The sequence below is a fragment of the Dendropsophus ebraccatus genome, chromosome 9, assembly GCF_027789765.1.
Source record: "Dendropsophus ebraccatus isolate aDenEbr1 chromosome 9, aDenEbr1.pat, whole genome shotgun sequence".
NCBI lineage: Eukaryota > Metazoa > Chordata > Amphibia > Anura > Hylidae > Dendropsophus > Dendropsophus ebraccatus.
The window spans coordinates 7,959,432-7,982,799 of record NC_091462.1 but is presented as its reverse complement, the minus strand read 5'-3'; the positions used below and the strand labels follow the sequence as shown (position 1 = coordinate 7,982,799).

Below are 23,368 nucleotides of genomic sequence, written 5' to 3'. Positions count from 1 at the left end.
ATTTGAAAGAAAAATATTTTCACGGGGATATCTCTTAAAAATTACAATAGATGTGCCCAATAGAGAGGAGCTGCAAGGTAAAGCATCATGGAGGAGAAACAGGTTCCCTGCATGATGATATGAAGAGACAGGAGGAGGATTGCAGAGTATTCTAGACATCTCTCTCCACCCTTGAATATCGCTTTACGTCGCCTCAGAGACGAAATGTGACATTGCCGTAAAGCGTCAACTACAGCAAGTTAGGAAGATGATCACATGACGAGTTCGCGGGTCACATGTCCAGTCCCCGGAAGCGACACTCTGACGCCGTTCCCATGGTGACTGGGATCTCCGCTCCCGGCATGCAGCGCGGTGGACACGTCACGTACCAGGCAGATAGAGGCCTGAAGAAGCGGAGCCGGGACCGGGGGAGTGACGGGAGCGCAGCGGCGGTGTACCGGGAGGAGCCGGCATATAGATGGTAGGAAGACTGTGGTGACTGCGGCCGCGAGTGTGAACTGGTGCCTAGACGTGTAAAGAGACTGAGACCCTCATAAAGAGACCGGCATACCATGTACACAGCTGGCAGCAAGATATATATATATATATATATATATATATATATATATAGTGCCCTTCCCATAAAGAGACCGAGACCCCCCCATAAAGAGACTGAGACCCCCAGTGTACACCCCCCATAGAGAGAGACCCCCAGTGTACACCCCCCATAGAGAGACCCCCAGTGTACACCCCCCATACAGAGAGACCCCCAGTGTACACCCCCCATAGAGAGAGACCCCCAGTGTACACCCGCCATAGAGAGAGACCCCCAGTGTACACCCCCCATAGAGAGAGACCCCCAGTGTACACCCCCCAGAGAGAGAGACCCCCAGTGTACACCCCCCAGAGAGAGACCCCCAGTGTACACCCCCCATAGAGACCCCCCATTGTACACCCCCCATAGAGAGAGACCCCCAGTGTACACCCCCCATAGAGAGAGACCCCCCATTGTACACCCCCCATAGAGAGAGACCCCCCATTGTACACCCCCCATAGAGAGAGACCCCCAGTGTACACCCCCCATAGAGAGAGACCCCCCATTGTACACCCCCCATAGAGAGAGACCCCCCATTGTACACCCCCCAGAGAGAGAGACCCCCAGTGTACACCCCCCAGAGAGAGAGACCCCCAGTGTACACCCGCCATAGAGAGAGACCCCCAGTGTACACCCCCCATAGAGAGAGACCCCCAGTGTACACCCCCCAGAGAGAGAGACCCCCAGTGTACACCCCCCAGAGAGAGACCCCCAGTGTACACCCCCCATAGAGAGAGACCCCCCATTGTACACCCCCCATAGAGAGAGACCCCCAGTGTACACCCCCCATAGAGAGAGACCCCCCATTGTACACCCCCCATAGAGAGAGACCCCCCATTGTACACCCCCCATAGAGAGAGACCCCCAGTGTACACCCCCCATAGAGAGAGACCCCCCATTGTACACCCCCCATAGAGAGAGACCCCCCATTGTACACCCCCCATAGAGAGAGACCCCCAGTGTACACCCCCCATAGAGAGAGACCCCCAGTGTACACCCCCCATAGAGAGAGACCCCCAGTGTACACCCCCATAGAGAGAGACCCCCAGTGTACACCCCCCATAGAGAGAGACCCCCAGTGTACACCCCCCATAGAGAGAGACCTCCAGTGTACATCCCCCATAGAGAGAGAGAGACCCCCAGTGTACACCCCCCAGAGAGAGAGACCCCCAGTGTACACCCCCCAGAGAGAGAGACCCCCAGTGTACATCCCCCAGAGAGAGAGACCCCCAGTGTACATCCCCCAGAGAGAGAGACCCCCAGTGTACACCCCCCAGAGAGAGAGACCCCCAGTGTACACCCCCCAGAGAGAGAGACCCCCAGTGTACATCCCCCAGAGAGAGAGACCCCCAGTGTACACCCCCCAGAGAGAGAGAGACCCCCAGTGTACACCCCCCATAGAGACCCCCAGTGTACACCCCACAGAGAGAGAGACCCCCAGTGTACACCCCCCATAGAGAGAGACCCCCAGTGTACACCCCCCATAGAGAGAGACCCCCAGTGTACACCCCCCAGAGAGAGAGACCCCCAGTGTACATCCCCCAGAGAGAGAGACCCCCAGTGTACATCCCCCAGAGAGAGAGACCCCCAGTGTACATCCCCCAGAGAGAGAGACCCCCAGTGTACACCCCCCAGAGAGAGAGACCCCCAGTGTACACCCCCCAGAGAGAGAGAGACCCCCAGTGTACACCCCCCATAGAGACCCCCAGTGTACACCCCACAGAGAGAGAGACCCCCAGTGTACACCCCACAGAGAGAGAGACCCCCAGTGTACACCCCCCATAGAGAGAGACCCCCAGTGTACACCCCCCATAGAGAGAGACCCCCAGTGTACACCCCCCATAGAGAGAGACCCCCAGTGTACACCCCACAGAGAGAGAGACCCCCAGTGTACACCCCACAGAGAGAGAGATCCCCAGTGTACACCCCACAGAGAGAGAGACCCCCAGTGTACACCCCCCATAGAGAGACCCCCAGTGTACACCCCCCATAGAGAGAGACCCCCAGTGTACACCCCACAGAGAGAGAGACCCCCAGTGTACACCCCCCATAGAGAGAGACCCCCAGTGTACACTCCCCATAGAGAGAGACCCCCAGTGTACGCTCCCCATAGAGACCCCCAGTGTACGCCCCCCATAGAGAGACCCCCAGTGTACACCCCCCATAGAGAGACCCCCCAGTGTACACCCCCCATAGAGAGAGACCCCCAGTGTACACCCCCCATAGAGAGAGACCCCCAGTGTACACCCCCCATAGAGAGAGACCCCCAGTGTACACCCCCCATAGAGAGAGACCCCCAGTGTACACCGCCCATAGAGAGAGACCCCCAGTGTACACCCCCCAGAGAGAGAGACCCCCAGTGTACACCCCCCATAGAGAGACCTCCTGTGTACACCCCCCATAGAGAGAGACCCCCAGTGTACACCCCCATAGAGAGACCCCCAGTCTACACCGCCCACAGAGACCCCCAGTGTACACCGCCCACAGAGAGAGACCCCCAGTGTACACCCCCCATAGAGAGACCCCCAGTGTACACCGCCCCATAGAGAGACCCCCCAGTGTACACCCCCCAGAGAGAGAGACCCCCAGTGTACACTGCCCATAAAGAGAGACCCCCAGTGTACACCCCCCATAGAGAGACCCCCCAGTGTACACCCCCCATAGAGAGACCCCCCAGTGTACACCCCCCATAGAGAGAGACCCCCAGTATACCCCCCCCCCCCCCCCCCCATAGGATTAGGGTCGGGGGTCCGGCAGTGTCTGATTTTGACTGCTAGGAAGCCCAGGGTGGAACAGCCAATGAAATCCGGCCGGGGGGGGGGGGCTTGCCTTTGAGCTGTGTGCTCGCCCCCAGCAAGGTCGCTTTACGTTATGGTAGTGACTAAATCCCATACCGCAAAGCGACCTTGCTGGGGGCGGGCACACAGCTCAAAGGCAAGCTCCACCCCGGCCGGATTTAATTGGCTGCTCCATTTCGGGCTTCCTAGCAATCAAAATCAGACCCTGCCGGACCCCCGACCCTAATCCGAGCGTTTAGTGTCAGGGTTGGGGGTCGGATTGGAGTCACTTCAAACATCTAACTATCCCCTGCCCACACAACAACCCTACCCCTAACCCTCGGGTTGGTGCTAATCTGGAGGGTTGGGGCTGTGGGGAGGGTTAGACATGAGAAATCCGTGGGATGTATCCCTAAGCCGACCCCAAACCCTAACCCTAATACTTAACGTTCGGATTAGGGTCGGGGGTCCGGCAGGGTCCGATTTTGACTGCTAGGAAGCCCGGAGTGGAACAGCCAATGATATCCGGCCGGGGTGGGGCTTGGCCTGGAGCTGTGTGCCCACCCCCAGCAAGGTCGCTTTGCGGTATGGGATTTAGTCACTACCGTTTACATACAGCTCTTCCTAATGACATCACATCCGGGTCACAGGGGTCACCAGTGCTGATGTCACCCCATCTGTAGCCTGATCCGTCTGTTGGGGGCGCCCTGGGGGCTCCGTGATCATTGTTGCTCCATTCTTGGATGAGATCCAGTGGTGAGATCTATCAGCATCGGGGTCCCTCAGGGGAAGGCGCTGCCGCTCTGTGGCATAATCTGCACTCCAGCAAAAAACAAACATCTTTCAGATCAACAGGTGTCAGAAAGTGCCGGAGATTTGTAGTTTTCTTCTATTTAAAAATCTTCAGTCTTTCAGCTGCTGTATGTCCTGCAGGAAGTGGTGTATTCTCTCCAGTCTGACACAGTGCTCTCTGCTGCCACTTCTGTCCATGTCAGGAACTTTCCAGAGCAAATCCCCATAGAAAACCTCTGCTGCTCTGGACAGTTCCTGACATGGACAGAGGTGGCAGCAGAGAGCACTGTGTCAGACTGGAGAGAATACACCACTTCCTGCAGGCCACACAGCAGCTGATAAGTACTGGAAGACTGAAGTAATGTACTAATCTTTTTCACCAGAGTTCCCCTTTAATCCAGTGGAGCATCTGTGGTCAGACTTGATCTGTTCACCAGCAGAATCATCTAACCTGAAGGAGCTGGTGCAGTTGTGCTTTTCCTGTGAGATAGCCATCAGCTCACAGGCGCCCCCTACAGCGCACCCCAGTAATCCCTCCCCCCTGCATCTCGGACACGTCTCACCCCTTAAACTAATAAACAGATTTTTAGAACATTTGCTCCATGGCGGCAATGATAGAAGTTCCCGTCTCCTGAGGAGCGGTGATGATCCGTCACCGTATGGCGGTGTGTCTATCAGGAGGAATCCGGGCACACAGCCTGTTCTCCAGATGTCTTGTGAGTCGCAGGGCATGCTGGAAGCTGTAGTTCGCCAGCAGTTGGTGAGGCCCAGATTGCTGGTGCCTGAGGTCTTGGCTTTGCGGTGAATTTTGTGATGGCTGCAGCCGGCGCCCGTCATCTCCTGTCTGTACATTATCTGTGTTGTGTGGGGATACTATAAAGGGTTATTCTATACGTGTGACCCTATAGAACAGGGAGGGGGGGCTCTGTAATTGTAGTTGTAGACGTAGGCTCTCAGGGCATGCTGGGAGTTGTAGTTGTGCTGCAGCTTTTGGATCACTCAGTTACACTGATACTATTGTAACAAACTCTCAGCTGTGAGAAGTATTTGTGGTGTTTTTAGCCCCTGACCACCTGCCGCCCCTGCTGGACTTTGCTTTGTACAGCGATGGAAGATGTAGCAGAGCTGCAGCGGCGTCTCTTTGTAGTTCCTCTGAGATCCCGGCTCAGCAGATTTGTTCTTTGTTTACTGGAACATTCCGCCTCCTTCTACCTGAGGCCGATCTCCCAACATCTGCCGCATCCTTGCTCTGTCAATCACCGGCTCGCTCCGCGGCCCCGCAGCTCGCCTCGGCTTTTGGCGTCTTTTTCCGCATTTTTCATGCTGTTGGTTTTTTCCTCGCTTTCTGCAGTTCATTAAATCGTCTTCTGTCGAGGAGTTTGAGTTATTAATGTCGCTGTTAATGGAAACGCCGACAAGATGACGGTATATTTTCCTGAGATAAAATCCCAGAGTTTGTATCTTCAGCCAACATGGCAGAACATAAAAGAGCCATTTACTCCACCGCATATATCATCTGTACTGGAGAGTAATAACCGCGCTGCAAATCCATCACCTCCGCGCAACACCACCGAGCCACCGTACCTGCACAGCCTGACATGGCTGATACCAGAGAGTAATAGATTGTAACTCTTTTATATAAAAAATACAAAACATAAACCGGCATATCGGCCATAACAAATCATAAACCAATGAAATTACAAATATAAACAATTCATAAGAAAAGAATAGAACAGCCTATTCCAGCATATACAGATCCTATATACATATTTAGATCCTATGTACATATAACCCTGTCTGGTCCAGGACACCGTACAGTCACCTATACACACATTATATACAGCCACATATATATACACATTATATACAGCCACATACACATGTATAAAAAATAACCAAATAAGCAACAATATTCTTCAGAACAGTTCAGCAACCTCCATAACTGACTGCATAAAACAAAGACAGACGTGAAAGCCAGGAAAGCCGACGTCCTGCCTCGATCGAGATCCCTCTTCCCCAAGAGATGCGAGTAGAAGGCTCTGATGACCTCCAAGATCCCTGATCTGGACTTGCTCAGAGATCCTGTACTATCGACCAGGCCTGACACAAACTTACAATCCACTGACCTCTTACAGCTTCGACAAGGGTCGGGCGAGCGGTACTTCCCGAAATCCCTCTCGAAAACCAAAGACGTGTGTCTATCATACTGGCACGTCTTCAGCAAAGATTTCACTCTAGAGATCTCCTCTCTGTCACCTCCATTTGAGACAAGGACCTCAAGTTTTCTCCTTAGTGCCTGATATAGGCGATCCCTATTCAGACTCCTAAGGTTCGCGGTCTGGCGGAAGAATTTCGCCGCCCGCTTTTTGAATATCTCCCACCACTCTGACTTAGTGCTGCATAAGTCCAGTAATGGTACCTGGCTCTGCAGAAACTCCTCAAAGGATTGTCTGATTTCCTTGACTTCCAGGAGAGACGAATTCAGCTTCCACAATCCCCTTCCCATCCTGGGGGTCTCTGAAACATTCAAAGAAAACATAATCAAACAGTGATCGGAGAATTCTACCTCCACCACCTGTAAAGGTGAAGAGACAGCCTCCTCCTTAACAAAAAACCTATCTATCCTAGACCTGACCTTTCTACCCCTAAAATAGGTGAACCCACTGTGGACTGGAGTATGTCGGATGTGGACATTCACCAGACGAGTCTCACTGGCTATGCTGTTGAGAGCGGCGCTATCATAACCTAGCCGATCTCTGGAGCCTCCTTTATCTCAGGACCTTGTTACAGCATTAAAGTCCCCTCCAAAGATGACCTGCCGGCTAGTAAAAAGTTTGAGGCTTAATCCTCATAAAGAGACTTTTGCGGTCCCATTTAGTCTGTGGACCGTAGATGTTTATGAGGCGCAGCTCTTGTCCCTTCATGAGGACGTCTAATACCAGACATCTCCCCATTTCTAGCTCGATTACGCGTCTCCATTCAACCTGTGCGGTATTAAAAGGAACCGCCACCCCGCTATACGGCTCGGCCGCAAGAGACCAATGAGAGGGGCCATGCCTCCACTTACGCTTCTCCTTATGGATGGTTGCTAGATCTGTAAGTCTGGTCTCGTGCAAAAAGAAAATCGTAGACCAGAATCCTGTCCCTCCCCAATAAAGTGGAAGAGGGAATGTGGGTGGCAGAATTACCTGAAACCTTCAACTTGACCATGAAGGTCCAGGCCCCCGACCAGATACCAAACTCATCCCTGTTCTTCTGGGGATTGTTGACCACCTCTCCGTAAAGCCCAATCCAGGCCATGATGTCTATACAAGAAAGAGATTTGTTACAAGTTAATACCGTCACTTTCTTGATGTTGTTCTGACGGGAGACTGCTTGGACAGCAAAGTCTCTCCATTCAGGTTCTATCTTTGCCAGCTCGTACAGAGACCAAAAGAGCTCAAGCCCTTCAGCCCGGACGAAGCTGACATCAAAAATCGGGGAACCATGAGGATGTATTAGGGCAAAGATGTCATTGGCCCTGAAATCCATCTTGAGGAGGAGCTCCACTACTTTAGTTCTATTAGGACAGGGATCATTGCCCCTCCACCTAAGGCGGACCACATTCCTCCTGGCCACCCCGGACCCGGCTGTGGGGAGTGACCATGACTCATCCCCGCTCCTTTGCTCTCGGAAGGTGGCTAAGCCATGCCTCTCTATCCAGAAAGACAGCTCTACCTCTCTACCCTCTACAGTGATAGATCTATCCCCCCTCCGCAAGGCCTCCAAAAAGCGTCTTTGGATGTCACTATTCCCAGGACCAGGGGGTGCAGCTCTCTCATACAGCCTACGTGCCCCGGCAGCAACACTCGCATAGCTCCTCACAGCCGCTGCCGGGGGTTCAGACGGACCAACCACACCAGCATCACGCTCCACAGGAACCATGCATCCGTCCACTCATCCTCCAATCCCCAACATCCATCCTCTCATCATGTTCCCCATCCTCCCTCGCTCCCTCTCCACCAGTCACACCACCATTCAGTCCTGGACCAGAAAACACAGACAGGTTAATGCCATCACTGATAGGTGTGACCTCAGCTTCACCGGGAGAACTTAGTGCTGCATAAGTCCAGCAATGGTATCTGGCTCTGAAGAAACTCCTCAAAGGATTGTCTGATTTCCTCGACTTCCAGGAGAGACGAATTCAGCTTCCACAATCCCCTTCCCATCCTGGGGGTCTCTGAAACATTCAAAGAAAACATAATCAAACAGTGATCAGAGAATTCTACCTCCACCACCTGTAAAGGTGAAGAGACAGCCTCCTCCTGCTTTACCGTCAGGCACCCCGTGGCACCGCTTACCTGCGCCCTTGCTCCTAATCTCTGACACAGGGTCCACAGCCTTAACCTTGTCCGATTTGCTGTGGCCCCCCGATGCCAGAGACATGCAGCCACCCGCTGGGCCGCCAACCTTCCCAACAATGTCCGGCTTCACAGCCGTAATCGCCCTGACACTCTTACTGCTACCACAAGCCGAAACAGCATCATGTGATGTTACTGAGGGAACCTTCATACTCTGCCCACCGCTCATCCCCTGCTGAGAGCCCACCACAGGGCACCTACTAGGTGGAGCTGGGGAAAGGGGTGCATTAGATGTCGACTCACCCCTTACTGGTTTATCCGCCCGTATCAGAGATTCCATCTGTATGATGGCCGCCATCAGGTCCCCTCCTGGGTCGCTGCCTTCACTATCTGGGCCTCTGGGTCCTGGAGCTGAGGGCTGTCCGGGGCAGATCTCACTCTGGGACCTCTGGGTCACATCAGCAGCCTCAGCCTCCTCCGCTCTCTCCATACAGTCGCTTTGGCTTAACCCTTTGTTCATTTGGTCAAACCTGGCCTGGTTCAGCAGCTTCTCCTGGAAGGGCCCGCTGTTCCTCTGAATGTCTATGTTTTTCTTTTCCAGTAAATTAATTTCCGATTTGATTCTCATTACGAGCTTGTTGGCCTCCGTACGCTTCCGTGTTGGTCACCTGGACTCGGGCGCATCGCAGCTCAGCTCTTAGTTGGCAAAGTTCTTTACCATTCAGTTCATAGCTCTTTAGAAAATAGGCAATTCTGGATCCATATTCATTAGTAGACTCCTCAGGGCTCCTCACACCCCAGTCCTTCACATCCAGCACAGCCTCCCGGCTGCGGCTAGTAACCAGAGGGGGGGGCAGAGGCAGCATCACTGCGACCCCCACCACGTCTCCGTAACCCCCTCCGAATAGGCCAGTTGCTGTCACCATCCGTCCCCGCCGGCCTACCCCGGGAAACAGAGGCCTGGGACTCGCCTTCCTCCTGCATCCCAAAGCCCACTCCCCCAGGCAGAAGGGAGCAGGCCTCAGGCACCAGACTCAGAGCGACCCCCAGCAGCAGAGAGCTCCACCCGCACAACCACACCTGACCAGGAGAGGAATCAGCTGTCCTACAGACCCCCCCCCCCCCCCCCCCCCAGCCTGACATGGCTGATACCAGAGAGTAATAGATTCCATGTTCAATGGGATGAGCGCAGCTCCTGGGGCTTCTCTGGTTCTTGCATCCCTGAGACACCCCCGATCACTGAGAACGCAGCGGCAGCAGAGACGTCTGTAGTTCACTCGCTGCCAAACCTCGTCCTATCTTTGCGTCGTCTTAGATCAGGGAGGATGGGGAACTGGGGAACGTGTTATATTCTCCAATAATCCACATCCTACCTGACAGAGGAGACAATAACTCAGGCCCCCAGGCATGCTGGGAGTTTACAGCTGTAAGACTAGATCAGAAGGGATGGGGAACCCTTAACTCTCCAGCTGCTAAAGCCTCAGCGGTCCAGACATGATGGGAGTTGTAGTTTTGCAGCAGCCAGAGGGCCGCGGATTCTCCATCCCCGCCATAAAGTCTGTGGACACCTATGTGCTGTGACGTCACTCCTATACACTATGGTGGTGGTTTTTTTTTTATCTACACATGCATTTTTTTAAATTGAAGCTCTAATTGACTGCACTTATGCTATTGCACTTATATCTATGTTTATATTTGTTATTTATACTACTTTGCACTTAAATATAATTATATATTTTTTGCTATGATGGATGTTAAATGTTTATACTTGATCACATTGTTATGTAGGGATTAATTATCACGATTTGCCAATTTATGGGTATTCTTAGTTATGTGTTCATCCCGCATATATTATTCATATTAATGGGATACTTTATTATTTTTTTCCTTTTTGGGTATGGTTTAAAATTGTATTGGTACATCCTGGTCTTTTTACTGTAGCAATCAGTCCCCCTGGTGGTATCTTCCTTCCTTCTCTCTTTGTATATTGGGCTCATGGAGTGCGCTTGCTTCTGGCAGGCAAGGCAGAGGTGACATCGGCATGGCCTTAGTAGCGCGAAGATATTACAATCTGGGCATGTGTGCGACTGCTGAGAGCCTGGGCGGATGTTGCGTTGCTGCCTGACTGGAAGCAAACGCCGGCGTTCCGGAAGCCTATGGATATCTCATTAGGGACTTGACTATAAATATAGTGAGCACAGGCAGTAATTTGTGCCCCTTGATAAAGTGGTCATCTGCGAAACACGTGTCGGGGTAACACTAGGTAAACGGCAGTATGGGTAAGACCTTATACTTGAACTATGATTCATTATGTTCATAAAATCTGGGCTGGTGGCAATAGTACGTACTATGTTTACAAATCTCGGTCATGTCCACTTATGGGCCGATGTAGTGGCAATGCACTTCTAGTATAGACTGACTGAGTTCTTTTACATTATTTAAAGGGGTAGTGCGGTGCTAAACATTTATTCCCAAAATAACACACATTACAAAGTTATACAACTTGGTAATGTATGTTATGAATGTGAATGGCCCCCTTCCCCGTGTTCCCCCCCACCAAGGCTAGACCTGGAAGTGTTGGTGCATTATACTTACCACATTCGTGTCGACCCCCGTCTGCCATCTTGTGACAATGACGTCGTCTTCGGGAGGTGGCCGAACTGCTCCATCCGTCAACACGAATGCGGTAAGTAAAATGCATCACACTTCCGGGTCTAGAGTGGGTGGGGGAAACACGGGGAAGGGGGCCATTCACATACACAACACACATTACTAAATTGTATAAGTTTGTAATGTGTGTTGTTTTGTGAATAAATGTTTAGCGCCGCACTGCCCCTTTAACTAGCCGGTGTTTGTGCATCATTTTTCAATCATGAATAAACTACTTTGATAATTAGTCTGTTGTGTTCCCTGGTTATTGTACTGTAATCATCCCTCCCCCATTTTTTATGTAACTTTTTGATAAATCAGGGTTTTATGAATAAAGATTGATATTTTGGTAAAGAAAAGTATGCTCATTCATGTTTATAGTGGTTTATGAATGTCATGAATTGGGTTACATAGTGCGTGGTATGATTATCCTGATATAAGAGATCTATATTATTACAGGATATTTCCTCGTACCTAGTGGAACAAAGCTGTAAGACTAGATCAGGAGGGATGGGAAACCCTTAACCCTTTAGATGCTAAAGCCTCAGCTGTCCAGGCATGATGGGAGTTTTGCAGCAGCCAGAGGGCCGCGGGTTCTCCATCCCTGCCATAAAGCCTGTGGACACCTGTGTGCTCTGACGTCACTCCTATACACTATGTCACTCCTGTCATGTGACCCCTCGGCACGCCACACTCTAATCCAGTCTTCTCCCCCTTCTTTCCCCTTTTCAGATCACAATCACTGCCGGAAATGTCCATCATTCTGTTTGCCTCGGTGGTGCGAGCGAGAGATGGCCTCCCACTATCCGCCTCCACCGACCATGAGCAGAACATGTCCGTACAGGAGACCAAGAAGTACCTGAAAGTGCTGTCCCGGAAACTGGAGCAGCTGCCGGACCGCTGCACCCTGAGGAGGGGTCCGCACCATGTCCAGTGAGTAGTGGGCACCTGGGTCTCATCCAGGGATTCTTGTGGCAGAGTAGATGAGGTCAACTTCAGGAGGTGCACTGCCCCTTTAACACGTCGGGGCCCTCCTGTAGTGGCGTCATCTGCTCATATCGGGACGTGACATTGTGACAAGAACGGTCATACATTAGAGCAGATGGTGCAGGGACGTTACTGATCACCGTGTCTAAGGATCAGATGTTTACATGGTATCTGGGGGGCCGTACAGGACGGGGATACATCTCTCATTACAGGGGTCCTGGATATTCTGTACTACAGTTAACCCCAGATTAGATGTACAGTGTATGGTCTCCTGTCTTGAGGGTCAGCTTCACCCCACTAGGGGTCCTCCTTATTGCTACAAAGAACCTCAGATAACATAGTAGTCTGTGTGGGCATGCTCTGTGGCCTGTGCATAGAGGGGGAGGAGATTAGCTGTGACCATTGCTGATTGGCTCCTATAGGGGATTGTTGTGAGCATGCTTCATGAACTGTGCAGGTATAGGAGGAGGTAAGCTGTGACTATCACCTATTTGCATTTATAGGAGATTGTTGTGGGCATGCTCTGTAACCTGTGCAGGTAGAGGAGGAGGGCAATGGTGAATGCAGTCTGTATGTAGGTGTCACCTGTCATCAGATCCTGCTCAGTGGCTCCACTGCAGTCTACAGGCCGGGGTCCGGTGTGCTCAGTGCGCTGCAGTCTACAGGCCGGGGTCCGGTGTGCTTAGTGGCTCTGCTGCAGTCTACAGGCCGGGGTCCGGTGTGCTCAGTGGCTCCGCTGCAGTCTACAGGCCGGGGTCCGGTGTGCTCAGTGCGCTGCAGTCTACAGGCCTAGGTCTGGTGTGCTCAGTGGCTTCTCCTAGTCTACAGGCCGGGGTCCGGAGTGCTCAGTGCAGTCTGTGTAGTCTACAGGCCGGGGTCTGGTGTGCTCAGTGGCTTCTCGTAGTCTACAGGCCGGGGTCTGGTGTGCTCAGTGCAGTCTGTGTAGTCTACAGGCCGGGGTCCGGTGTGCTCAGTGGCTCCACTGCAGTCTACAGGCCGGGGTCTGGTGTGCTCAGTGGCTCCGCTGCAGTCTACAGGCCAGGGTCCGGTGTGCTCAGTGCGCTGCAGTCTACAGGCCGGGGTCCGGTGTGCTCAGTGCAGTCTGTGTAGTCTACAGGCCGGGGTCCGGAGTGCTCAGTGCGCTGCAGTCTACAGGCCGGGGTCCGGTGTGCTCAGTGGCTCCGCTGCAGTCTACAGGCCGGGGTCCGATGTGCTCAGTGGCTCCGCTGCAGTCTACAGGCCGGGGTCTGGTGTGCTCAGTGGCTCAGCTGCAGTCTACAGGCCGGGGTCCGGTGTGCTCAGTGGCTCCACTGCAGTCTACAGGCCAGGGTCCGATGTGCTCAGTGCAGTCTGTGTAGTCTACAGGCCGGGGTCCGATGTGCTCAGTGCAGTCTGTGTAGTCTACAGGCCGGGGTCCGATGTGCTCAGTGCGCTGCAGTCTACAGGCCGGGGTCCGGTGTGCTCAGTGCGCTGCAGTCTACAGGCCGGGGTCCGGTGTGCTCAGTGGCTCCACTGCAGTCTACAGGCCAGGGTCCGATGTGCTCAGTGCAGTCTGTGTAGTCTACAGGCCGGGGTCCGATGTGCTCAGTGCAGTCTGTGTAGTCTACAGGCCGGGGTCCGGTGTGCTCAGTGCGCTGCAGTCTATAGGCCGGGGTCCGGTGTGCTCAGTGCGCTGCAGTCTACAGGCCGGGGTCCGGTGTGCTCAGTGCAGTCTGTGTAGTCTACAGGCCGGGGTCCGGTGTGCTCAGTGCGCTGCAGTCTATAGGCCGGGGTCCGGTGTGCTCAGTGCGCTGCAGTCTACAGGCCGGGGTCCGGTGTGCTCAGTGGCTCCGCTGCAGTCTACAGGCCGGGGTCCGATGTGCTCAGTGCGCTGCAGTCTACAGGCCGGGGTCCGGTGTGCTCAGTGCGCTGCAGTCTACAGGCCGGGGTCCGGTGTGCTCAGTGGCTCCGCTGCAGTCTACAGGCCGGGGTCCGGTGTGCTCAGTGGCTCCGCTGCAGTCTACAGGCCAGGGTCCGGTGTGCTCAGTGGCTCCGCTGCAGTCTACAGGCCAGGGTCTGGTGTGCTCAGTGCGCTGCAGTCTACAGGCCAGGGTCCGGTGTGCTCAGTGGCTCCGCTGCAGTCTACAGGCCAGGGTCCGGTGTGCTCAGTGGCTCCGCTGCAGTCTACAGGCCGGGGTCCGGTGTGCTCAGTGCGCTGCAGTCTACAGGCCAGGGTCCGGTGTGCTCAGTGCGCTGCAGTCTACAGGCCGGGGTCCGGTGTGCTCAGTGGCTCCGCTGCAGTCTACAGGCCAGGGTCCGGTGTGCTCAGTGGCTCCGCTGCAGTAGACGTGGCAGTAACTGGGGTTGTCACCTTGTGTGGTTGCAGCTTCATCAGCTCTCTGGGCGTCAGCTACATGATGCTGTGCTCGGACAGTTACCCCAGCGTCCTGGCCTTCTGCTTCCTGGACGAGCTCCAGAAGGAATTCATCACCACCTACGAGATGGTTCACATCAACTCCGCCATCCGGCCGTACTCCTTCATCGAGTTTGGTGAGTGATCGGTGATGATCAGTGTGGCAGCCTTTGTGGTCACCATTGTCTATGAGCCGTATAAACGCCATCTATACCCCCACAGATAACTTTATACAGAAGACGAAGCAGAGGTTCAACAACCCGCGGTCACTGACTACCAAGGTGAACCTCGCCGACATGCAGACAGAAATCCGGCTACGGCCTCCCTACCAGATCTCACTGCAGGAGCTCGGCCTGGAGAACGGGATCAACCACCGCAGAGACCCGGCCTATAAGGGGATCGGTAAGGAGATTGTCTGACCCCATCGCTCCTAGGTACCTCACACCCCTGGAGTCCCACTTACCCGGTGGCCACAAGTTCAATGGTCTCAGCAAATAAATCCACAAATCATTAGTACAAGTGAATGTAACATATCTTATCAGAGAAAAATGCCTCAGGCTTTTCTTATCAGGCTCCTCTCCTTAACTAATCATTCACTTTGAAAAACTAAAATCCATCTGGGTACAGATCAGTTCGCAGAGGGATCAGGTTACAGCTGTCTATTGAAGTGTATGGAAAGGGGAGAAGGCGGCAGCAGCTGCAGGGAGTCACAGAGAAGCTGCTAAAGGCTCTAGTAATGCTGAAATCACAGCTTACACTGCACAGTACTGACCTATAATGTCCTCTGTGCTGCTGCTCCTCTTCCCTGAGGGTCTCATGGCCGGGATCTGTATCCTGCTGGGTGCTGGCTGTATTTTCATGTTTTTACTCAGCCTTTCCCTTGAAATGAGCACTCTGGAGAAGAAATACGTTTTTAAATCAACTGGTGTCAGAGTTCTAAATTACTTTAATTTAAAGATCTCCAGTCTTCCAGTACTTATCAGCTGCTGTATGTCCTGCAGGAAGTGCTGTATTCTGTCCAGTCTAACACACTACTCTCTGCTGCCACCTCTGTCCATGTCAGGAACTGTCCAGAGCAGGAGAGGTTTTCTATGGGGATTCTACTGCTCTGGACAGTTCCTGACATGGACAGAGGTGGCAGCAGAGAGCACTGTGTCAGACTGGAGAGAATACACCACTTCCTGTAGGACATACAGCAGCTGATAAGTACAAATTACAAATCTGTATAACTTTCTGCCATCAATTGATTTGAATTTTTTCTCCGGCGTTCCCCTTTAAGCTGGTTACAGATGTTTCTTCTCACATTATAGTCGTGGCAGTCCATTTGTATCGCAGGAGGTTGGGGATGGTTGCCCCTATTGTTTTTTGATGCAGCGATCAATAACTTGTGGTTATTGATCCTATAATCAGACGGTGGCTATAGAGTTCAGTGTCAGCGCGGTGGCTGGAGGGGGTGATGCCTCCGCTGCCCCTTATACTGATGGTTGGTGCTTTCTCTGCTCTCCGCCATGTAACCCCCCCTGTCTCTCCCCATCAGCTCCTCACCAGCGGCTGGAACCATTGACCTTGCCTGGGATCATCTCGTGTCTGCTGAGTCTGCTCTGTGCCGGCCTCAACCTCATCCGGGGATTCCACTCTGTAGAGAGTCTCCTGCAGGTACTGTCCTGGGGTCATGGGGGTCACAGACGGAGGGCGCAGGGTCCGGGGATGTGGAGGCACAGATACAGCTGTATATCTCTGTATACCAGGGATGGGGAACCCTCCAGCTAATGCTTCGGCTGTTCAGGAATGATGGGAATTGTAGTTGTTGTTCTCCGCTGTATACTATCTATATGTGGTGTAGACCCTGTGGTTACCTGTGCTTTACCTGGTGCTTTATGTAAGTAATAGGATGTCACATGATCTCCCACCTGGGGTCACATGACCACATCACTCACTGTGTGCAGCTGCCGTGGGAGGATACAACATTACAGGGTTATCCCGCCTTTGGCCACTGGACCTTTAGACGCCAAAGTTGCCGTAAAGCCGTAGAGAGATAGCCAAGATTAGATGGAAGATACCAGCGACCGAGGCTCCATGTGCCTGACATCACAGACCCCATCACACCCAATGTATTGTACCTGGGACACGCCATGATCTGGAGGGATGGGCTCTCATTGTAGTGGAAGGGGTTAAAGAGGTTATTTAGCAAAAAAAAAATTCTTTCAAATTAACTGGTGCCAGAAAGTGCCAAACATTTTTAATTTACTTCTATAAAAAAAAATCTCCAGACTTCCAGTACTTGCCAGCTGCTGTATGTCCTGCAGAAAGTGGTGTATACTCTCCAGCTCTCTGCTGCCACCTCTGTCCATGTCAGGAACTGTCCAGAACAGCAGCAAATCCCCATAGGAAACCTCTCCTGCTCTCTAAACTGGACAGAATACATCTTTTCCTGCAGGACATGCAGCAGCTTAAGTACTAGAAGACTTGAGATTTTTTTAATATTACAAATTACAAATCTCGGCCACTTTCTGGCACCAGTTAATTTGAAAGATTTTTTTTTTGCTGAAATACCCCTTTAAATAATAAGCACATCATAAGCCGCCATGTATAAGGAGGGAGGATATTTTCCTGCGATGCCTCGGCGGTAACCCTGCACAGCGGCTGCACCTGGCGGCTGTCAGAGCAGATCTCGCAGGCGGCCATTAATGAACCAATTAAACACAGTGACAAATAGCGGCAGCACTTGTAATAACCAGCACCGCGGGTCATTAGCCAGCGGCCGTGCTCCTTCCCGTGCTGCGACGGTCACATGATCACGTATTGTCTGCTGCACCTCATAGCTGAAGCTTCTCTATAAAACAAACCTGAGACAACAGCGCCCCCTGCTGGACACCGCAGGACAATACAGTTACACAGATTACAGAAACAGTCCTGAAATAGTGGATGCTGGAGGATTGTGAGCTCCTGGGGTCAGGGATGATGATGGGGGTGATGATACATTGTGTATGATAGGAGATTAGAGTGTGAGCTCCTGGGGTCAGGGATGATGGGAGTGATGATACAGTGTGTGTGATAGGAGATTAGAGTGTGAGCTCCTGGGGTCAGGGATGATGGGAGTGATGATACATTGTGTGTGATAGGAGATTAGAGTGTGAGCTCCTGGGGTCAGGGATGATGGGAGTGATGATACAGTGTGTGTGATAGGAGATTAGAGTGTGAGCTCCTGGGGTCAGGGATGATGATGGGAGTGATGATACAGTGTGTGTGATAGGAGATTAGAGTGTCAGCTCCTGGGGTCAGGGATGATGGGAGTGATAGGAGATTAGAGTGTGAGCTCCTGGGGTCAGGGATGATGATGGGGGTGATGATACACTGTGTGTGATAGGAGATTAGAGTGTCAGCTCCTGGGGTCAGGGATGATGGGAGTATATACAGACAGTACAGTCCTGCTGGTGATATAGTTGCTGTATATAGTGACTGCTGTCAGGGATGATGGGAGTGTTAGTACAGTTGTTGCTGTGTCGGGTATTGATGACGGATCCTGATTTTCTTTATTGCAGAGCGATGATGATGTCAGCTGTATTATCGCCTTCTTCCTGGGAACAGCCGCCTGCCTCTACCAGGTACCGGTACTATCTGTGCCCCGATCCCTTCTCAGCTCACCATCATTCTTATGGCTGCAGATCTATTACTGTGCAGTTCTGATGGAGAGAAGGAAGAGTGTGGCTTCTGGGCAGTCGGGGGGCAGCACACATGGCTTCTGGGCAGTCGGGGGGCAGCACACGTGGCTTCTGGGCAGTCGGGGGCAGCAAACATAGCTTCTGTGTAGTTGGGGGGCAGCAAACATAGCTTCTGTGTAGTTGGGGGGCAGCAAACATAGCTTCTGTGTAGTTGGGGGGCAGCAAACATAGCTTCTGTGTAGTTGGGGGGCAGCAAACATAGCTTCTGTGTAGTTGGGGGGCAGCAAACATAGCTTCTGTGTAGTTGGGGGGGCAGAATGTGTAGTTCCTGTGTAGTTAGGGGGCAGAATGTGTAGCTTCTGTGTAGTTAGGGGGCAGAATGTGTAGCTTCTGTGTAGTTGGGGGGCATCATGTGTAGCTTCTGTGTAGTTGGGGGGGCAGCACATGTAGCTTCTTTGTAGTTGGGGGGCATCATATGTAGTTTCTGTGTAGTTGGGGGCAGCACATGTAGCTTCTGTGTAGTTGGGGGGGCAGCGCATGTAGTTTCTGTGTAGTTGGGGGGCATCATGTGTAGTTTCTGTGTAGTTGGGGGGCATCATGTAGCTTCTGTGTAGTTGGGGGGCAGCATGTGTAGTTTCTGTGTAGTTGGGGGGGCAGCACATGTAGCTTCTGTGTAGTTGGGGGGGCAGCACATGTAGCTTCTGTGTAGTTGGGGGGCATCATGTGTAGTTTCTGTGTAGTTGGGGGGCAGCATGTGTAGTTTCTGTGTAGTTGGAGGGGGGCATTATGTGTAGTTTCTGTGTAGTTGGGGGCGGCATCATGTGTAGTTTCTCTGTAGTTGGGGGGGGGCATCTTGTGTAGTTTCTGTGTAGTTGGGGGGGGCATCATGTGTAGTTTCTCTGTAGTTGGGGGGGCAGCATGTGTAGTTTCTGTGTAGTTGGGGGGGGGGGCAGCATGTGTAGTTTCTCTGTAGTTGGGGGGGCAGCATGTGTAGTTTCTGTGTAGTTGGGGGGGGGGCATCATGTGTAGTTTCTCTGTAGTTGGGGGGGCAGCATGTGTAGTTTCTGTGTAGTTGGGGGCCATCATGTAGCTTTTTTGTAGTTGGGGGGGCAGCATGTGTAGCTTCTGTGTAGTTGGGGGGCAGCATGTGAAGTTTCTCTGTAGTTGGGGGGCATCATATGTAGTTTCTCTGTAGTTGGGGGGGCATCTTGTGTAGCTTCTGTGTAGCTGGGGGGGCATCATGTGTAGTTTCTGTGTAGTTGGGGGGCATCATGTGTAGTTTCTGTGTAGTTGGGGGGCATTATGTGTAGTTTCTGTGTAGTTGGGGGGCATCATGTAGCTTTTTTGTAGTTGGGGGGCAGCACATGTGGCTTTGTGTAGTTGGGGGGCAACACATGTAGCTTCTGTGTAGTTGGGGGGCATCATGTAGTTTCTGTGTAGTTGGGGGGCATTATGTGTAGTTTCTGTGTAGTTGGGGGGGCATCATGTGTAGTTTCTGTGTAGTTGGGAGGGCAGCATGTGTAGCTTCTGTGTAGTTAGGGGGCATCATGTAGCTTTGTGTAGTTGGGCGGGCAGCGCATGTGGCTTTGTGTAGTTGGGGGGCAACACATGTAGCTTCTGTGTAGTTGGGGGGCAGCATGTGTAGTTGGGGGGCAGCATGTGTAGCTTCTGTGTAGTTGGGGGGCATCATGTAGCTTCTGTGTAGTTGGGGGGCATCATGTAGTTTCTGTGTAGTTGGGGGGGCATCTTGTGTAGCTTCTGTGTAGTTGGGGGGCATCATGTAGCTTCTGTGTAGTTGGGGGGCAGCGCATGTGGCTTCTGTGTAGTTGGGGGCAGCACATGTGGTTTCTGTGTAGTTGGGGGGCAGCATGTGAAGTTTCTCTGTAGTTGGGGGGCATCATGTGTAGTTTCTCTGTAGTTGGGGGGGCATCTTGTGTAGTTTCTGTGTAGTTGGGGGGCATCATATGTAGTTTCTCTGTAGTTGGGGGGGCATCTTGTGTAGTTTCTGTGTAGTTGGGGGGCATTATGTGTAGTTTCTGTGTAGTTGGGGGGCATCATATGTAGTTTCTGTGTAGTTGGGGGGGCATCATGTGTAGTTTCTGTGTAGTTGGGGGGCATTATGTGTAGTTGGGGGGCAGCATGTGTAGTTGGGGGGCAGCATGTGTAGTTGGGGGGCAGCATGTGTAGTTTCTGTGTAGTTGGGGGGCATCATGTGTAGTTTCTGTGTAGTTGGGGGGGCATCATGTATAGTTTCTGTGTAGTTGGGGGGCAGCATGTGTAGTTTCTGTGTAGTTGGGGGGCATTATGTGTAGCTTCTGTGTAGTTAGGGGGCATCATGTAGCTTTGTGTAGTTGGGCGGGCAGCGCATGTGGCTTTGTGTAGTTGGGGGGCAACACATGTAGCTTCTGTGTAGTTGGGGGGCATCATGTAGTTTCTGTGTAGTTGGGGGGCAGCATGTAGCTTCTGTGTAGTTGGGGGGCAGCGCATGTGGCTTCTGTGTAGTTGGGGGGGAACATCTAGCTTCTGTGTAGTTGAGGGGCAGGATGTGTAGCTTCTGTGTAGTTGGGGGGCAGCGCATGTGGCTTCTGTGTAGTTGGGGGCAGCACATGTGGTTTCTGTGTAGTTGGGGGGCAGGATGTGTAGCTTCTGTGTAGTCGGGGGGCAGGATGTGTAGCTTCTGTGTAGTTGGGGGGCAGGATGTGTAGCTTCTGTGTAGTTGGGGGGCAGGATGTGTAGCTTCTGTGTAGTTGGGGGGCAGTGCATGTGGCTTCTCTATAGATGATTTCCTTTTGGGCTGTGACTGAGGCCGCTCTTTCTTGCAGTGTTACCTGTTCGTGTACAGCACCAGCTGGAGGAACACAAAGTCATTCCTGGCGTTCGGCCTGATCTGCCTGTGTAACATGTATCTACATGAACTGCGGAACCTGTGGCAGCTCTTCTTCCACGTCACCGTCGGAGCTTTCACAACACTCCAGATCCGGCTGCGGCAGCCACAGAGTAAATCTCCTGACTATAACGTCTGACCCCGGCTCCTGGGGAATCCCCCGTTTCCTTAAAATTTTGCCTGTTTCTTTGTTATTTTTTGCACCCAGCGGCAGCCATGTTTTGGTGTCCTGACACGTAGGATCCGCAGCGGAGACGCTGCGTACAGGTGATTTTTATTCCTTGTGTTGCAGCCTTTGAGTTATTGCCTTTGTAAGGCAGCGTTATTGTTACTAATAAAACCATTCTGTACAGATGTCGCCCTCATGTGGAATCTGACACAAGATTGTTGTGGGCATGCTTTGTGACATGTGCAGGGGGCGTGGAGAGAGAGATTTGAGATGTAATCACCTATTGATTATTATGGGGGAGAGTTGTGGGCATACTCTGTGAGTTGTTGTGGAGAAGTATGACCAGCACCTGGGGATGCTGTGTTATCTATATAGAGGTGTCGCCTCTCATTGTAACCCCGCCCTCTTATGACAATGAGATGAATGGTGACCCCGTCCTCTTATGATGAGATGGATGCTGACTCTGCCCTTTTATGACAATGTCATAAGAGGGCGGGGTCACCATTCCTCTCATTGTCATAAGAGGGCAGAGTCAGCATTCAGCTCATCATAAGAGGGCGGGGTCAGCATTCGTCTCATTATCATAAGAGGGCGGGGTCAGCATTAATCTCATTATAAGAGGGCGGGGTCAGCATTAATCTCATTATCATAAGAGGGCGGGGTCTGCATTCATCTCATTGTCATGAGGGCGGGGTCAGCATTCATCTAATTGTCATAAGAGGGCGGGGTCACCATTCCTCTCAATTAGATGAATGCTGACCCCACCCTCTTATGATGATAAGATAAATGCTGACCCCGCCCGCTTATGACAATGAGATGAATGCTGACCCCGCCCGCTTATGACAATGAGATGAATGCTGACCCCGCCCTCTTATGACAATGAGATGAATGCTGACCCCGCCCTCTTATGACAATGAGATGAATGCTGACCCAACCCTCTTATAATGATGGTCCCATCATTTGTTTTCCTTTACCTTCATATTTCTTCTACAGTCCCCGATAATAGGACCAACATTTGATTGTTCAGCTGCCTCCACCTGCCAGATATCATGGAGGGTGATGGGGATGTCCTCCACTCACCAGCGTCCCCTATTCTGTACCTGTAGTTGGGGGCACATTCACCCTTTATATTATAGCTCCATAATGTTGCATCATGTCTTCTCCAGAGCTGCATTCACTATTCTGCTGTTTCTCTGTTCACTCCTGCAGTGCTTGCTACTGCCCCCTGCTGTGGAACCTTTAAAGGGACAGTTCCCTAAAACATTTTTTCTTTCAAATCACCAGGAGTCAGAAAGGTATAAAGATTTGTAATTTCTATTAAAATTAAAATCTCCAGTCTCCCAGTACTTATCAGCAGCTGTATGTCCTGCAGGAAGTGGTGTATTCTTTCCGATCTGGAGAGCAGGAGAGGTTTTCTATGGGGATTTGCTGCTGCTCTGGACAGTTCCTGACATGGACAGAGGTGGCAGCAGAGAGCACTGTGTCAGACTGGAGAGAATACACCACTTCCTGCAGGACATACAGCAGCTGAGAAGTACTGGAAGACTGGAGATTCTTTAATAGAAGTAAATTACAAGTCCCTGGCACTTGCTGGGACCAGTTGATTTGAAAGAATTTTCTTTTTGGTGAACTACCCCTTTAAGTATTAAACAATGCAGATTCCAGGTGGTATAAAGTGTTATGTGTGTATAATCCAGACACAAGTGGTTGTGGACCATAGAGGGGCGCCCCCCCTCCCCCCCAGTCAGCAACAAATCATCCACATTGACACCAGTAAAACAGCATTTAATGTAGATGTAAATAGTTTCCATGGGAAATCAACGCTGCACCAAATGACCAACAAAAGACGTCGCCAGGTGAGGCCCGCGAGCACAGTGTGCGGAAGTTACAGGACGCGGGGGAGGGGATGTGGCGCAGATGGAAGCGATAAACGTGAGATATAAATAATACAACAAAGGTACAAGAAATCTATAGAGATATATGGACTCGTATCTTACATGGAAAGACCGGGCACCTCCATAGGAAGACAATATACAGCCCCCCGCTCCGTGACCCCCTCACTGCCCGCAGGACGAGGACACCGCAGAGGACTGAGGACCTGCTCCATCCTGACGCTAGCATCACCGCAGAGAGAGAGGTTCA

At 52.1% G+C, this 23,368-nt stretch overlaps 1 protein-coding gene across 1 annotated transcript; it reads left to right on the top strand.

Annotated features, from left to right (window-relative positions):
- The first annotated feature begins 311 nt into the window (after nucleotides 1-311).
- SEC22A (SEC22 homolog A, vesicle trafficking protein) lies at nucleotides 312-21,411 on the top strand. Its single transcript, XM_069984817.1, has 7 exons — nucleotides 312-460; nucleotides 11,865-12,065; nucleotides 14,485-14,648; nucleotides 14,734-14,913; nucleotides 16,049-16,167; nucleotides 18,054-18,116; nucleotides 20,996-21,411. Exons 2-7 carry the CDS (start codon nucleotides 11,884-11,886, stop codon nucleotides 21,194-21,196), a joined length of 909 nt encoding a protein of 302 aa, XP_069840918.1. The 5' UTR covers nucleotides 312-460; nucleotides 11,865-11,883; the 3' UTR covers nucleotides 21,197-21,411.
- The last annotated feature ends 1,957 nt before the right edge of the window (nucleotides 21,412-23,368 follow it).